Source organism: Alligator mississippiensis, chromosome 12, assembly GCF_030867095.1.
Source record: "Alligator mississippiensis isolate rAllMis1 chromosome 12, rAllMis1, whole genome shotgun sequence".
Classification (NCBI taxonomy): Eukaryota; Metazoa; Chordata; order Crocodylia; family Alligatoridae; genus Alligator; species Alligator mississippiensis.
The window spans coordinates 58,645,699-58,661,983 of NC_081835.1; the positions used below are offsets into that span (position 1 = coordinate 58,645,699).

General features: G+C 47.3%; 1 protein-coding gene across 2 annotated transcripts in view; it reads right to left on the reverse strand.

The window, feature by feature from the left end:
- Positions 1 to 416: 416 nt before the first annotated feature.
- The window catches only part of PTGES (prostaglandin E synthase), a 51,139-nt gene continuing 35,270 nt past the window's right edge, over positions 417 to 16,285 (reverse strand). The window contains exons 1-3 of one of the 2 annotated variants that reach the window (XM_006272286.4): positions 13,028 to 13,452; positions 10,282 to 10,364; positions 417 to 4,340 (exon numbers count right to left, since the gene is read on the reverse strand). In XM_006272286.4, coding sequence (XP_006272348.1) covers positions 4,091 to 4,340; positions 10,282 to 10,364; positions 13,028 to 13,135 — 441 coding nt within the window. In that variant the 5' untranslated portion in view covers positions 13,136 to 13,452 and the 3' untranslated portion in view covers positions 417 to 4,090. Of the gene's footprint in view, positions 4,341 to 10,281; positions 10,365 to 13,027; positions 13,453 to 16,285 lie in introns of those variants that run through there. The other variant, XM_006272287.4, reaches the window with a different exon arrangement.

Here is a 16,285-nt window from a genome sequence, read left to right on the forward strand (position 1 = left end):
CATGGGAAGAGAGAAATGACTTACATTTCCTAGGCCCAAATCCTTACACCTGAAGAACACCCCATCCTAACAGGATAAAGGAATCTCACCCAATTATAAAGAAAGATGCAACAGTCAGTAGCAATTTTGTGCCAAAAGTGGCCACGTTAGGGCTATGGCTCTCCCAGAAAAACAGGAACGGTATCGGGAAGCATAAAGGGAAGAGAACTCCTTTAAGAGGCCACCATTGCACTGAAGCTGGCAGGAGCCACACTTCAGTGACCACCTGGCCTTTACATGTGTCAGCACAGTCTGCTTTCCTCCAAGTGTGTCAGATTACCTTGCAAAGTGCAAGCCTTCCCAGAAGAGCACTGTAGGCATTCATGTGATTCATAGAAACTTATATCAAAGCAGAAGAACAGTACAAAAAAGGAGAGAACAGGTAGGATTAGTTTTTATTAGGAATATAGACTACTTACCTATGTTGCATATGCAAGGAGGGAGATAAATGTACATAGGTTGCAGGCCCTTCATTGGGCCACACATACCATACAAAGTTGAGACACAAGAATGCCCAGGTAAGTTTATTAAATGACAAAGGCGCAGGTTACAGGCCCACATGTGCACAGTGAGCAAGACTTTCAATGCCTTTAGTTTCGGTGCTGGACAGACCTTTGAGGTGGCATCAGGAACGCAAGGTTGGCTGGACCTTTCTGCACCAAGGAATGGAACCTTGCCACGGATCTGACCTTCAGACGGGAAGAGTTGATCTACTCAAACCCGGAGATGCGATCAACATACCTGGAAGACCTTTTCTCTCTTGAGCTCAAGTACCAATGACAGCACAATCGATTTAAAAAAAACTCTCCAAGCTGCCTGCTGGAAAAAAAAGAGGTGGCATTTGCTTATTATGTTGCTTCAAGTCTAATACTTTCCGGAGCTGCTTCTACCACCTGCTTTCACCACCTGGCTAACTCATAGCTGATGAGACTGCTTGCTGTTATGGAGAGCTTCTCAACAGAAGAAACCAGGTGAAATGGTGTGGCTTGTGCTGTTCTGTTCCCAGTTAGAAGATGTTCATATTGTCTCCTATTAAAATATATCTATCTTTCTCCTGCACTGTCAGGGAAGTTCTCATAGCTGCTCCTGGCCCAGCAGTTTGATGAGCATTCCCTTCCTCCTTCCCACACACTTATTTTCAGTGATGTCTGGAAACACCAACTGATCCTCCTGCCATTAACACGTCATTTAGCATTTGCTCCATTTTGGAGGAATGAGGGAATGGATAAGAACCAAGTCGCAATGAATTTCCTGACTAGTAGTATGCTGTTCAGCCTAGAGAAACACACAGGGAAAGAGGAACTCAGACAGGGCTCTCTCCTTCTGTAGAGATGCTTTCTGACCTTACAAATAGGGCTTCCATGGCTAAACAGGTCTTCACTAACATCCTAGGAGACCAGCTTGATGTTCCTAGGAGGTTCATTTATTCACCCTTATCAGGCAACTGATGTCTATGGTTTTCTTTAGGTGGATTACACTGTTGCACAGAGATGTCAGCAAGACGCTGTTGGGGCCCAGGGCCTTTCAGACCTGGGTTTGACCTTTGGGCTTAGCTCAAGCTGCGTGCTTAGCTTGAATTGTGGTTGAGACTTGCACCCAGTGAAAAAGGAGCAGATGAAGAAATACTGCCCCTGACTTCAAATAAATCGGGAAGTTGGCTAACTAAATTGAATAGTCTGGGCAAAAGAGGACCAGTCAGAGCGAAGCCTACACCCACTTAAGAATGAGAAGATTACCTCAGAAGAGAAAATTCCAGTTAAAGGTAACCGTATTTAGCAAACAGAAGCAAGATTATTAATATGCATTAGAAGGAAAGCTTAAGCTACTTTTATGTATTAAAAAGTGTAAGCTACATGGTATACAATAGGCCTGTGTGAAGTGGCTAGTATTCGCTTTGGATTTGGCTGATTCAGGGGGACAGCGATTCAAATAACTGTCCTAAACTGATTTGGCCAAATCCGATTCGGAGATTTGGCTGCTGTCGAATCTCTGAATCACCCAGGCCCTGGGGATGGGCCTGGATGCGCCTGCTCTCCCAGCCCCGCCTGGCCCAGTTCCTGGCACTTTGAAAAAAAGCCCCTACTCACTGGGTGCTGCTGGGGCCATCCCTGCTGCCCTCCACTGCATGGGGGGCTCTGCCACAGGCCCCTAGAAGCCCCAAGGCCACTGCAGGAGCTGGTGAGGCCGGGGGTTTCTCCCCCATTTTTTTTCCTTAAAGGGCCAGAACTGGGGTGGGCAGGGCAGCCCTGGAGGTGGCTGGGAGAGCCCCCCATGCAGCATGGGGCAGTGGGGAGCAGCAGGGATCACCCCCCCACACCCAGCAGCACCCAGTGAGTAGGGGCTTTTAAGCACCAGGGCCAGGTGGGGCAGCCATGGTAGGGTGGGGGAAGGGGCCTGGAAGGGGTCCCCCCATGGTCCCCTCCCCCACCTCCCCTGCTTGCCAGTTCCAAGTCTGCGTCCAGCTCTTTGCTGCAGCCACCAGGAACTGCCTGAATCGAAGCTCTCTGAAGAGCTTCTACTTTTCTGAAGATCCAGAGAGCTTTGAAATCAGTTCGGACCTTTTTATTGGTCCCCCAATTCAATTTGGATTTGGAGATTCAGCCACTGAACTGAGCCAAATCTCCTCCAAATTGAAATCACAACCCAAAGCTTTGCACAGCCCTAGTATACAAGGAGAGGCAAGAGAGCATACCCCTTAGAACCCAGTCCTGAAAGATACGGTCACAGGTCCAAGATTAGCTCAGATGAAGGAACTGGGAACCCCGGACAAGACCTCACGGACTGGCCATCCAGCGACACCGCGTTCATTAAATCTGGGGGTGGTAAGCATTTGCTTTGACTAGCTACAATTCTAAATTTTAAACTACGGAAAATGCTTCAGTTTATCTGATAGGGTTCGATAATCTTGCTTTTAGTTTCGGATACCTGTGTCTTAGTCTCCTTGCCTGGTATAAGACCCATTATAGCATCACTGGTTGTAACTAAAGGCCATCTCTTTTTCCTGCCTCTTAAGATAGCAACCTGTTTTTCTTAAGAGGAGGAGCTAGAGCCAAGCCAATTGATTTTTGAGTAACTGCTGATTGCACAGATCCCTCTGCTCTTAGGTCAAGGGAGCTGCAGAACCTGTATGCTGCTCCCTTGGTACCTCAGCTAAGGTGCAGGTGCAAGGCTACATTAAAAAACTTAGCTAATTTTTCCTAGCACAAACAGGAAGCAGTGCACTTCAGGCGAAGACGTAGAAGAGAGAGCAACAGGTTGCTGGGGGTGATTGACTTTGGCTCTGCTATGCTGCCACGATTTTAGTAAAATGAAAGGCTTGTAATTTTACTTCCCAGAGACGCTCTGCTGTTTAGCTGGGGAAAATAGGTACAAGACTGCAAACCTTGTGTGCGTCTTAATCTAAGATGGAGATGCTGAGGGAAGTGTGTTTTAGAGAAAGCCCCAGCTGATTCTCAACTTTGCTTTCACTTCTAAGAAAGTGTACAGAAAAGGAGGCATGGTTTGCCCCACTGATTTGGTGACTCAGTCTGTAAGATTTTTCCCTCTCCATCTCCAGGAGATGAGTCCAGGCTGCTTATTCACCCTTGCTGGTTCAGTTTCACGTTCTGTCTCTAGGCCTTGCACAGTCTTCTTCTACACTCCCTGGTGCAACTGAGAAAGCTTCTTCTAGGATGCTCTTCTCCAGGTGAAGAAACAGAACTTGTCCCATCTCCAATTTTTACTCGCATATCACCAATGAGAAGGCATAAAAAAACCCCACAAAAACAAAAAAAAACAACCCAAAATGATATCAGTTTCATCTCAGCTTTGCATAATTTGACTGGATGCAGAGCACCCACCTTTGGGTAGTCCACCCTTTTCACTTATGCAGCCTGATCCATACACACGCAAGCACAGCGAGGCTGCAAATAACTGGTGTGATCTGTTCATCTGGGAGACCTCTCCGCAGCAAAGCGACAGCAGAGAGAAGGACAAATTAGTCCATGCCTTGAGAAAGCCCCAGTCATATCTTTCTAAGCCAAGTTAGAGCATCATCCGATTATGTTTGATGTTACCAGCGCATTACAATTGTAAAGAGGATCTGCAGTGCCATGGAGAAGCAGGGCATCTGGGCCACACTATATGCCACTGAGCGTGTGGGGGCCTTCAGCTTCAGGAGGTAGGCCACTGTATGAACAATCCGCCCCACAAGGAAGATCAGGAAGTGGATCCTGGCCACAGTAGGATTGGGGTCCAGCATGGAGTAAATGGCCCCAAGGAAGAGGAAGGGGAAGATGTTCTCCATGTCGTTGCGATGAGCCCTGAAAAACAGAGGTAGGACAATTCAAGCTTATGGGACTGCCTTGGAGTCCACCCTGCCTGACTAACTCTCCCGTTTCTTCTTCCCACCCCTCCGTACCAGACAGCGCATATTTCAGTCCCTACCTTTCTATACAGGATGTCTGGGTAGGACTCCCTCATTGAAACCTGCCAGCATAGGTCTTGAAGTGGATAGATGCCTTGGTGTTAAGCAGAATGCCACTAACTACCGGTTCAGAATAAGCGAGCAAATCGAGAAAGAATAGCCAGGATTTTTAGAGGCAGTTAGGTGCCCAGCTCCACTGGATTCCAATGGAAGTTCAGCACCTGATTTTTGCATCTAGCGTCATTTTGGTGCTGAAAAAGTAAGGGTTGGGGGAGAGTGAAGCCCCCCGCACACACACACTAATATGAAGTGCAACTGATTTTAGAGCTTGCGTTGAGACCCACACTTCCAAGAAAGCTCTCCCTCCATCATGGAGGGGCTGTTACCAAGCACAGCAGTGCTTCCCAGAGCCGGGGAAAAACAGCGTCTTTGATGAAATCTATTCTCACCATCAACAGATACCCGTTATGGTAGCAAGACTGACTCCTGCTGGGTTATTTTCAAGTGTCCCGTGAAGTGTTAGAGGAAAACAAACCAGCTATAAACTACACAACAGGCCACACAATTTTCACTAAATTCTGTTTTCAACTCTTCAAACCCACACCTTTCCTTGGTTCCAGGCCCCCCACCCCCACATCCCCCAGCTCTCCTCTTTCACATTGAGAGGATGTTTATAATATGAACTATCAGTCAGTTCTCTACACAGGCAGTGCTTCCAGTTCTGCATAATTACACAAAGTTAGATTTAAGGTACTGGGCAAGATTGTGACCCTTTGTACTTTTGGCACAATTGAGGTCTCATAACCACTGGCGGGGGGCCTCTGTACCACAATCCTGTCAGGTGGTGAGCACCATCAACTCTCATTGCAGTTCATGGAGAAAACAACACCTGGTTGTGTTAGGCCTCTGCATCCCCAAACAATTAAGTTCAGCACAGGCTCCCTTACTAGACTGCAGGCTAGAGTTCATGTGGGGCAATAGAGGTCTCTCCCCTTCTCCCTAAAGATCCATGTGTGGGATGTGCCTGTTCACCTCTACTCTATTTTACTCGGCAGAAGAGCCTGGGACCAGCTTTCCCCACAGTCTTTCCCTTTTGTGTCTTTGTCCCTGGGCACACGATACATTCCACTCTTCTTTCTAAAGAGTCCCAGCATGTTTGCCATGTAATGCTAATCAAATACAGCTTTTGTTTAAGCTCAGACTGGAGGTATGTAGAGGGACAGAGCTAGAAGAGAGACAGAAATATGCAGTTTGCTGCTCCATGCAGACTCAGAATTCAAAGCAGCTTCGGTTTTATACTTTTATCTTTAAATATTCTATGAGAATGTGACACCGCTCATCCTCTAGAAACACTTGCCTCTTCCAGGGCTCACCACCCATCATTGACCAAACCCAATCGAAGCCTCCTCACTCACGTCAGGGATGCTGGAAACCCAAAAGATTCAGGCCCATTTTCCTTTTAGAAAGTCTGTTAGTTTGTGCTGTTTGGCTTCTTTATGATCTATAGACAAGTCCATAGATAATTTGGTTTACGGAAGAATGTAGGCAAGACCCAAGTTCTAATGCTAAAGAGAAAATGTCTTTCCCTAACTCCCCTCAAGAAAGAGTGAAAGTGGACATAAAACTTATTCTTTGACTCATGAGTCTGCAGGTCACTGTTAAAAATACTCCTCCTCCTATACCCCATGAATGATGGGCATAGTATCAGAACTTGTGGTAGAGGTGATATCTTTTTAGACCAACTAGATTTTTTAATTCTTTATTTGCAAGCTTCCAGGCAAAAGCACCCTTCTTCAGGCATTGGAGAAAAGACTGTAAAAGGTTCTCCTAGGTAGAAATGAAAGTTCATATTTCCACCATGAGTTCCGATTCCTTTTGCTTCTAAACCAGGGGTTGTCAACTGGGGGTACACGAAGAAGGCCCTAGGGGGTATGCATGGGCAGGAAGGGACAGAGCACCACCATGCACCATCCTGCACTGCTGCAGAAGCTACTTGCCCAGACACGGGACGATCACACGCTGCTTTCCACTTGGCTGCACGTGCCACCTCCTTTCCCCTCCACATTTGGCCACATGCGCCACCTCCCTGCTCCACGTTTGGCCACCAGAGGTACACCGATCCAAAAAAGGTTGAAAACTCCTGCTCTAGACCAATACAGCTACAACCTGGATAGTAGCCTACAAGACTTTTCCTAGACTGTAAAGTCTCAGGGGCACGGACTATTCCTTTGTTCTGTGTGGTCTGGTGCCCATCTCAATGGGGTTTTGAGCCATACTGGAGCTATAGATACAAATAAGTATTGGTTGGAAAAACCCACATTTTTACAAGATAGGAGGTGTTCCAAGCTTAAAGGCAAAATGTTTGGCCAGTTTCCCATGAAACCTTTGATAAATGACATAGGTCTGTCGGGGGGGAAGGTGACGGGCGCATCTTGTATTCCCTAAAATGGGTCCCATCAGAAAGTTTTCAACCAGTTTCTAAGATAACTTGGAAGTTAGAAAAAGACTTAATTATAATGGTTTCTTTCAAACTTGGCTCAATTGTGCCTGGCTTCTCCCCCAGCCTGGACACTCAATGCAGGAAAACGCAATCCTGATCCGCAGGGCTGCGATGTGGAAGCCGAGTGCGGCCTCCAGCGCTCGGCAGCTGGTTCCAATCAATGTACCCCATTAGCAAGTTCAGTACACGATCTGTTTAAGTTTCCACAGCAACCAGTCATTTCCCGTCTCCCTCCATGTGCCAGACCCGTAAACTAAGTAGTATATAAACAGAGCAACCACAGCCCGTGGCCAAACACTTCACCTAAGCCATTTCCTGCAGAAAAAGGCAGTCCCCTGAGCCTGTTTGTTTTTAAATCGCAATCTGATCATCTAAAAGTCATGTCTTCTCCCCCCACCCACCTACGTGACTCAGTATTAAAATGCTCACTTCCTATGTCCCTTATCCACTGCATCATTTCCATGGTGCCTGCCCAGTTGGCTCAGCCCAGAGACTAAATTCCTTCCCAACGTAAATCCAGAGCAACCTGCTTCGCACGCCAGCACAATCAGACCACACCACATGCTGGGAGCTGTAGCCCAGTAGCAACACTATTTAAGTATGGCAGGAGAGCAGAAATCTGCTGTAGCTGCACCATATCAGGGTGTTCCTCATCCTCCCTATGGACCGATTGTAGGGGGTCTGTCCCAAAACGCTGGGTGAAGGGAGCACATACTCGCCTGCTCTGTACTTTCACTGCAACAGGCATGAAAGTCAAACCCTAGGTTCTCTGCTCACATTCCAGAGTCAGCTTTGCCTTTTGCAGTAAAAAAGGGCACAGCCAAGACATTTCACCGCTTTGTCATGAACATGGTTTCCTTCTGACCTAATCCTCTGATGCGCTGGACGGCACCGAAGGAGAAAGAGGGACTGCTCGGTGCCTTGTAGCTCTCAGCCAGTCAGCAACCGGTTTCTTTAAAAAAAATAAACACCCAGAGCTACGCTAGCAGAGATTCCTTGGAGAAACTTCAGCAACGCAAAAAGAAAAAGACCCCCAAAACCAGAAAAAAAAAAAAAGAAAAAAAAAAACTTTAAAGTTCAAGACTAATACACAGCTGGACACCTTCTTGTAAGGCTCTGTTCCATGACACTTTTATAGCCCTTTTTTTCTGAATCTGTACAAGTTGTGCTTTTTAGTCTTACCCCACATTTTCCCTCCTCATTGTTTTGAGGAAAGTAGTCCTGCTTTGCCTTCATTGGATTAGACAGAAACAAGATAAGACACTTGTTTTAAAACGGTTATTCCAAACCTTAGGATCCCTGTGGGATCTGACCACCTAAATACAGGCTCGCACCAACATCTGCTTGTTTTTGTTGCTAAAGTGGGGAGTTTGAGCAAAGGAGAGTTTGCTTGCAGTAGGTCTCTTTGTAAAAACCCCAGTGGAGAGAAGGGAAGGTAGCTTTATTCATGTCAACCTTACACCACCACCCACCCTTGAGCTTGCCTAGCAGCTAGCTCAACATAAAAGCTACTGACCCTTATCTCCACAGCTGAGCTTGCCCAGCTATTACACTATAAAGGCTAATGAACCTTATCTACATTAGCATTTTACTGAAAGACTAGAATTAAAAGGAGCACTATCTAGCCTGGCAATGAAAACACTGCATGTTTTGCCCTTGAGGACATACCCTAGAGTTGTAACACCTGATTATCATCAGGATGCTTTTAACTCCTGTGGACCCACAGCCTCTAGCCTTCTATATTTGCAGGTCACCTATGCAAAAGTGCAAGTCAAGTGAACTCAGGCAAGAGGTTCAGTTTAGTTCACGCCTATGGAGAGCAACAGACATTCAAGGCATGTCTCCACCATGTCCAGACAGTGCTAGGCACTGCCCAGTGAAGAACAGTATGCTAGCTCCTTGCACAATGCCCTGAAGCAGATGCGAGGTAGCCTTGGGTGAGCACCAAAAATTCCATCTTACTGGCACGCAGCCAGAGGTGCCCTGGAGGTGGCTACACTACATCCAATTTTGAGGCACAAGGAGCAGGTGGGATAGGTTGTACTGAAGCAGTCCCTAGCTCTGTCTGGGGGAGCTGCAGAGACACCTGTCAGTAACACTCGGGCTGTTTCTTCCCAGGCCCGATTCCATCCTGGTCATCGCCTCACTGCCAAAGTTTCAGCGCAAACAACACTAGAGCAGACGCAAGCTGTTTGTTCATGACAGATGTCCGGGGTTGGAGACAGGGTTCTGTTACAGCCGAGTGTGGGGAGCTCTGGTTAGGGTGGCCCCCTGTCCCTAACTGTGTGGGACAGTCCCAAAATGGGAACTTCAAGTTCCAGTCCTGTGCAGCATGACTCCAGAAGAGCACTTCTCTCAGATTCGCAGTATGCTGTAGGGATCTGGATCTGGGAAGCAGTGGGTTCCCCCTCACAAGCTGCTTGGAGCCGGATGCAGGAGATGCCACATGCACATGGCTGGGAATACAGCCAGGCAGTGTGGAAAGCAGCTTCCTGCAGATAAGGCTATGGGGGGGGGGGGAGGGGGGTAGATTGAGCTCCCCACAGGGAGGGAGAGAGTGGGGCAGGGGCTGGGGGAGCTGCCCAGACAAAGCAGGGAGCAGGATGGAATCACAGGCAGCTCCTTGCCACTGTGGGCACCCAGGAGGGGCATGGGGGAAGACATGTACCCACCGAATTCGTGCATGGGGGGGTGGATGTGGGCTGCCCACTGAGGGCTCAGGGCTCCCACCCTGCTGCCCTCCCCCCAACAGCTTCATACCACTGTGGCAAGGCACCCCCTGCCTGCTCAGCAGCAGTGGGGCCAGTGGCATGCAGTTGTGGCCCCCACTGCTGCTGGGTAGGCAGTGGGTACACAGCAGGGAGTCCAGAGTTCACAATGGGCAGCTCACATCTGCCCCTGCTCTGCTGCAGCCATGTCCCTGCTGGGGGGAGGGGGGAAGGAGGCAGGGAGGAGAGGCAGGCACTTGTCCCAACTTCCCATTTTGAAGAGGTGGTCACCCTAGCTCTGGCATTTCTATAGGAATCCAGGAGACCATGAAACCTGGTTCTTAGGACCCGAGTTATAATAGGATGCTTTGGGCTAATGGACTTGAATTCCAAGCATGAACCTTGTGGTTTCAGGCAGCACAGGACAGACCCTATTTAACATCATGTCCTTGACAGGATTCTGCCTTCAGGCTCTAGTCAGTAGTCAGTCAATCCCTGCAGATAATTGCTGAATTAAAAGGGGCCCAATATTTGCATTTGTTTACCGAGCAGCTGCCTGGGCTGTCTGGCTGCACAGGCAGAATTCCAGTCATGCTCTCAGCAGGGGAATTCACCGGTACAGTACTTGCCTGCGGCACCGCTCCACATCCGGATCGTCTCGGTAGTACTGCAACCCTCCATTCCTCAGGGCATCCTCTGGGTTGGCAAAAGCCTGCAAGACAAAATTCCCGGATCAGAGGCATGAGGCGGCACGTTCCATCGGGGAAGGAAGGAAGCAACGACAGTGACGTTTCTGCAACACTTTAAAGGAGGGGCAGGCAAAGTCCAGATGGCAGGTTGGATCAGGCCCACGGCAGACTCCATTTCCCAGCAACCCCTGCCCATGTGCTGCAGCCGGTTTCCATGGAGACCCTAGCAGCAGCAGAGCTGTAACAGCACAGGGCTAGGCTTTCCATGGAGCCGGCCCCAGCCATACCAGCAGGGCATGCAGATGGGCAGGGAGCTGCTCCGGGGCCAGGATCTTGTGGCGGTGACAGCGCGGTTGAGCTGGGGCAGAGTTGCAATCAACTGCCCGCATGCCCTGAGTAGAGGCATGCAGGCAGTGGATCAATGGACTTTCAAAGCTGAATAGGGATTTAAATGCTCTTCCCATTAATGTAACTGGGATAATAGTCTTACAGTATTCTCTAGAACTCGATGGGCTGAATTCTTAGCCCCATTAAAGCAAATGAGAGTTTTGCCATGGGCTTTAACGGGGTGCCAGCATTTTGCTTTTTGGGACATTGAAGGGAAACATACCTGAAAGAGGCTAAACCATGTGTGTGAGCAGGTAGCAACCTTCACACAGTGTCAGCCCACAGAGATAAAAGCCCCTGGTACTCCCACCAGCTAAGGGAAATATCTTTGGAGATTCAGCGCTGCCTTTCAATGCCATGTCTTGCTGCAGCAGGTGCATTAGAAAAAAGTCACATTTTCACCCATGTGGCCCAGCCTAAACCCACAGGGCACCAACAATGAAGCATTTTCAGTCTTCTGCAGGACAGAAAAGCACTGAAATGGATGCTTTTGCAGGTTCTCCCTAGCCACCCAATTATTTGGGGGCTACTACAGAAGACTTATTAATCCTTTCAATTATCTACATGCAGTACTGAAGGGAAAAGCAATCCACGCTCATATAAAAAGGGTGCTGCTACTTGGTTGAGAGGACGCCTCCATTTGGAATAGGTTGGCAATGTCTGCATCATCTTACTGGCAGTGATTCCCAGAGGTAAAGAAACAAAGCACTTGCCCCAATCTATAGAAGAGTTGTTACATCAGGACTTCTTCAAAAAAATGGGGCAGGATATTTGTTACATGTAATGGAAAAGCATATGCTGCTAGTGCTGTATCACTATATCCAGAGGGATTTTTGAAAGACTTTCCAGAAGAACCGTCTTCAAAACAGAGCCTGTGTAAGGGAGTACAACACAGCTCCAAGTAGCTATTATTGGAATCAAGAACATAATTTACCATCATGCAATCTATGTGACCACCACACAAGTCATTTTGCCAAGGGTTAAAATGCAGCCCCATCTGCCAGGGAATAAGAGAGCCATTTAACAGCATGATCCAGTGGTAAAGACAATTACTAGAAGTGGCAAAGAATACTTCGCCTACTGTAAGTTAGGCAGTATTTTAAAACATTTAGATACAATAGTTTCCTGACAAAAAAAGTAAAAACAAAAAACCAAATAACATTAAAAAAGAAGAAAAACTTCCAAAACTTTGGCCAAATTACTGAGTGAACTCAATCAGTAGAGTACAAGGGAAGAGAGTCAGATCCAGAGATCGATGAATAACAGCCTCCACAAAACAAAACACAACCCAAAAACCCCACATTTTTAATATCAGCCTTGACCCATGTTCTAGGAATTAATTGCTAGGGTTCACAACAGCAACAGTTTGATCTTATAACTAGCCTGGATTTCAGCAGAGCTTCATACAGGGCAGAAATAGTTTGAGGTTCACAGTACCATGGGGGTGGGGAGGGGACCCCAACACATTAGCTATACTGAGACACAAGCTTGAGCACACCTATTTCTGACAATAACACATTGTCAAAGGCAGGCCTTGTGTACAACCTGCACCACCCTTTGAGTGGTTTCCAATATTTTTTTTTTTTTTTAACAAATATTAACTGGTTTATAGCAGAGGTTTTGTTTTTTTTTTCTTTCCAGCATGTTGAGTCTGGATTATTTGTTCAAGAAGAAACATGAGCTTAAGCTCAAACCAAGTTCAGTCAGTGTGTCAGGCTAAATGTTCTCCCCTTGTACTGGGAAAATATTTCCTTTTTATCCCCGTATCCCAAAATAGTTTTCTTGACACCAATTTTATTACTCTGAGAATTTAAAGGTCTCTTGACGCATGCGCATGCGTGCAGACACACACATCTCCCTCCCTCCCCTCCCACAGGGGCACACGGCAAAGTCAGTCTTAAAAAAGGCTAAGAATAGGCTCCTAGTTAATTTATATGTATTTCTATCTCTGACTTTAGAAATAAGACTGCTCTATTTGATGCTCCAAGAAGTGAAGAGCCTCTCTCTGGAAAGAGCTCACCTGCCTGGCATTTTAGCTCTGCAAGTTTCCGTTTTGAATAGGATTCTGCAAGATAAACATTAAATGGAAAGAGGCAAACAAAGCCGGAGAGACCACAAAATGCATTTTGCTTTCAACTCACTTTGTAGCCTCAGTAAAAGCACAAGTCAGTTTACAGGGTTGAGCCTGATCCTTTAACAGAGTTGAAGACAGACAAGACAAGAAAGGAAAGAAACAAGAAACTTAAGGAAGCCCGGGCAGTTTGCGTGTGCTGGTTACAAAAATAAAGCCGTCTCTTACCTTCTTTCTGAGCCTCACTTGTCCTGTAATGATGGCAACGACATACATTTTTAAAATTAAGATTGTGCTATAGAAAGCAAAGGACGCGAACACCTCATTTTTCATCATTTTTCTGGAAATGTGGGAGCAGATCTGTGTCCTAGTATACCAGCTGCAACCACTGGAGACTTACTTCAGCTGAGAGGCTGTTTCTGTAAGAGTGGGATGGCTATATAATTGCATAAAGCACCTCTTGTATTCCAGTCACAGCCCACAGTAAGCTAAGAGGCACTGGACAACTGAAAAAAAACAAACCAAAAAAAAAAAACAACACACACAACTCAAAAAACTCTCTATTAGCTTAATTGCTTTCTCTATCTGCCACCTCAGCAATCTTAAAACTTTCACCCAACAAGGACACTACTCCAGAGAGAGAGAGAGATCGCACATTTGAAAGAGCCACCCGGATACCACGTGAAGAATTGCTGCAGTACAGAGCCCCCCCCGCCCCCCTGAATCACACACCGCTGGTTATGACATATCACCCCTCCCTCAGACTCGTACAGAAAGTCCTCAGCAAGTGCAACCCATGCTACAAAGAGACCCTATGTTTAAAGAGATCGTCCCAGAACCACCCATCCTAGCCTTCAAGCAAGCACTGAACCTCGTTACCCTCAACACCAGAAGCAAACTTCCTCAGGCCCAGAACACACCGAATGGATCCAGACCGTGCCATGACAAGAAATGCAAAACCTGCCAACACACTTCCACCCCACCCCCCACACACAATTACTACACCCCACAAGAGAGCTATCAGCATTCCCAGATCTTACAGCTGCACCTCCAGAAAGGTAATCTCTCTTATCCAATGCACCAAATGCCCTGATGGAAAATACATGGGAGAGACCAAACAACAACTGTGCACCAGGATGAATGCACACCGGAAATTTTTCGAAGACAAGAATACCCAATTCCCCGTGGGAGCATATTTCTCACGGGAAAACCACTCTCTCTCTCTCTCCAGTCTCTCATTTCTAATCCTCAAAGGGAATTTACAAAACACTTCCCAGAGACGAGCCTATGAACTCCTCTTCATCAACCTCCTGGATACTAAAAATCATGGACTAAATGTAGACATTGGATTTATGACACACAACCTGCCCGACATCCGACTCCCCAAATACCTCTCCACTATTCCTCCCCCTTCTTTCCCTCCCCCACCCAGCCTGTCTCACCCATTGACTCCTCAATCTACATCTTCACTGACTGCCTATCTTGTATGCATACCAGCCCAGCCTCCGGCTTCTTTACTTTTCATTCCATCCAGGAAGAGCACACACCAACTGCAGAGACTTCCTCAGCCTGACAAAGGATTTTTAAACCTGAAAGCTTGCTTAAAATTTTTTTCCAACTATTTAAGTTGGTCTAATAAAAGATATCAGATTCACCCAAAGAACCTTGTCTGCCTTAACCATTAGTTAGCTTTCAAACATACACAGGACTGCAAGGGGCTTCTTGGACCACTGAGTCCAGTCCCTGGCATTCAGAGGCAAATGCTTCCCAGAAAAGCACTAAAATAGACACTTCAAACCCTCACCCATGACAAGGCAGGAACACCATAAGACACTCTACCATGCAAAAGGTAAAAACGGGAGAGGAGGGAGTTGCCAGTGCCTTGCTACTACAGTGACATGGAAGTGGTTGGTTAGTGTGTGCTAAGCATCTCCCAGGAAGAAAACTGTGCCCCACATGACAGGGGGGCTAAATACAGATAAGGCCAAAACCGAATCATTTCAATCTTCATGGGTTAGTCCAAGCTGCATAGATTGAACCAATAAGCAAGGGAACAAACATTCAGTTTTGACTCTGGAAATCAGAACTGCAGTTTTGCACTTGTGGCCTGGGCCAGAAGCTGAGGGAGATGGGAGGGGGTGGCCTCTACAGCCCACCTCTCTGCTCTGCTGTAGCAGACAGCTGGGCTAGGGACAGAAGTTACATATAAACCAGTTTAAGTGATCAGAAACTGGTTTAAACCTGTAACAGAACAGAAGTTCAGTGCGCATAACCCAGTTTCAAAGTGGCTGAAACTGGTTTAAGATAAACCTGACTGAATGTAGTATCAGACTTAACTGATTTGGGTCGAACCAGTTTATGGAACTTCTGTCCCAGACCCCTTCCTGGTTTAAGTTAAATCAGAGTCCCCCAGCATCCCAGATGCTTTGCAGCCCTGGACTGGGCAGTCTGCTCCAGCACAGAAGGGAGAAAGGGAGGAGGGAGGCAAGCAGGGACTGCCCCCCCGCCCAGGCAAACCGCAGCTGGGGCCAAAGAGGATGGTTAAAAAAAAACTTTCCTCCCACCCCATTCAGTACAGAGCTGCCCTGCCCTGCTAGAAGTTTACTGTGGGCTGTGACTGGACTACAAATCCCAAAGGCACCTGGAAACAGGGAGAGAAAGTGATGAGCAACCCTGCAGAGTCCTGTTGCTGTGATTGTGGACTGCAAATCCAAGAGACTTCGGGAACAGAAAGAAGAGGATGTGAACACACAGCTCATGCTGGCTATGTGCCAGAGAGCTGTGCTCTAGCACCCCCCAGCTTCCAGTATGAGCCACTGCACACAGGTGGCTGCACTTCCACCTGGAATCAAAAGTGAATGTCTGTTTAGTTGTTTCTCAGTTTAATCTCTGCATCTTAGAGCATTAGGACTAACCTGCAAAGACTGAATTGATTCAGCCTCAGGTTTTTTGACTGTCTGTATTTAGCCCTTGAATCTGGAGAGGATCTGGGATAGAAGTTCAGTAAACTAATTTAACTTAAATTAGTAAAGTCTGATACTATATCCCTCCAGGTTTATCTTAAACTGGATGGAGCACATTTCATAGTAGCTAGGGTCAGGAGGGACCTGATCAGATCATCTAGCCTGACCCCCTGCCACAGGCAGGAATGAATTCTGGTTTCACAAGACCCCAGACAGGAGATCGTCCAACCTCCTCTTGAATTTGCCCAAGGCAGGGGTGAGGACCACTTCCCTGGGAAGTTGGTTCCAGATTTTGGCCACCCTAACTGTAAAATATTGCCTTCTGATCTCTAACCTAAACCTATTCTCCATCAGCTTATTACCATAAGGGAGGTCCTCCTTCCTCCCTTTCTTCAAAATTGGGACCACATTAGCCAGTCTCCAATCCCCCGGCACCTGGCCAGATGACCACAAATGCTCATACAGCCAGGCCAAGGGCTCCGCGATGACCCCTGCCAGCTCCCTCAACACCCTTGGGTGGAGG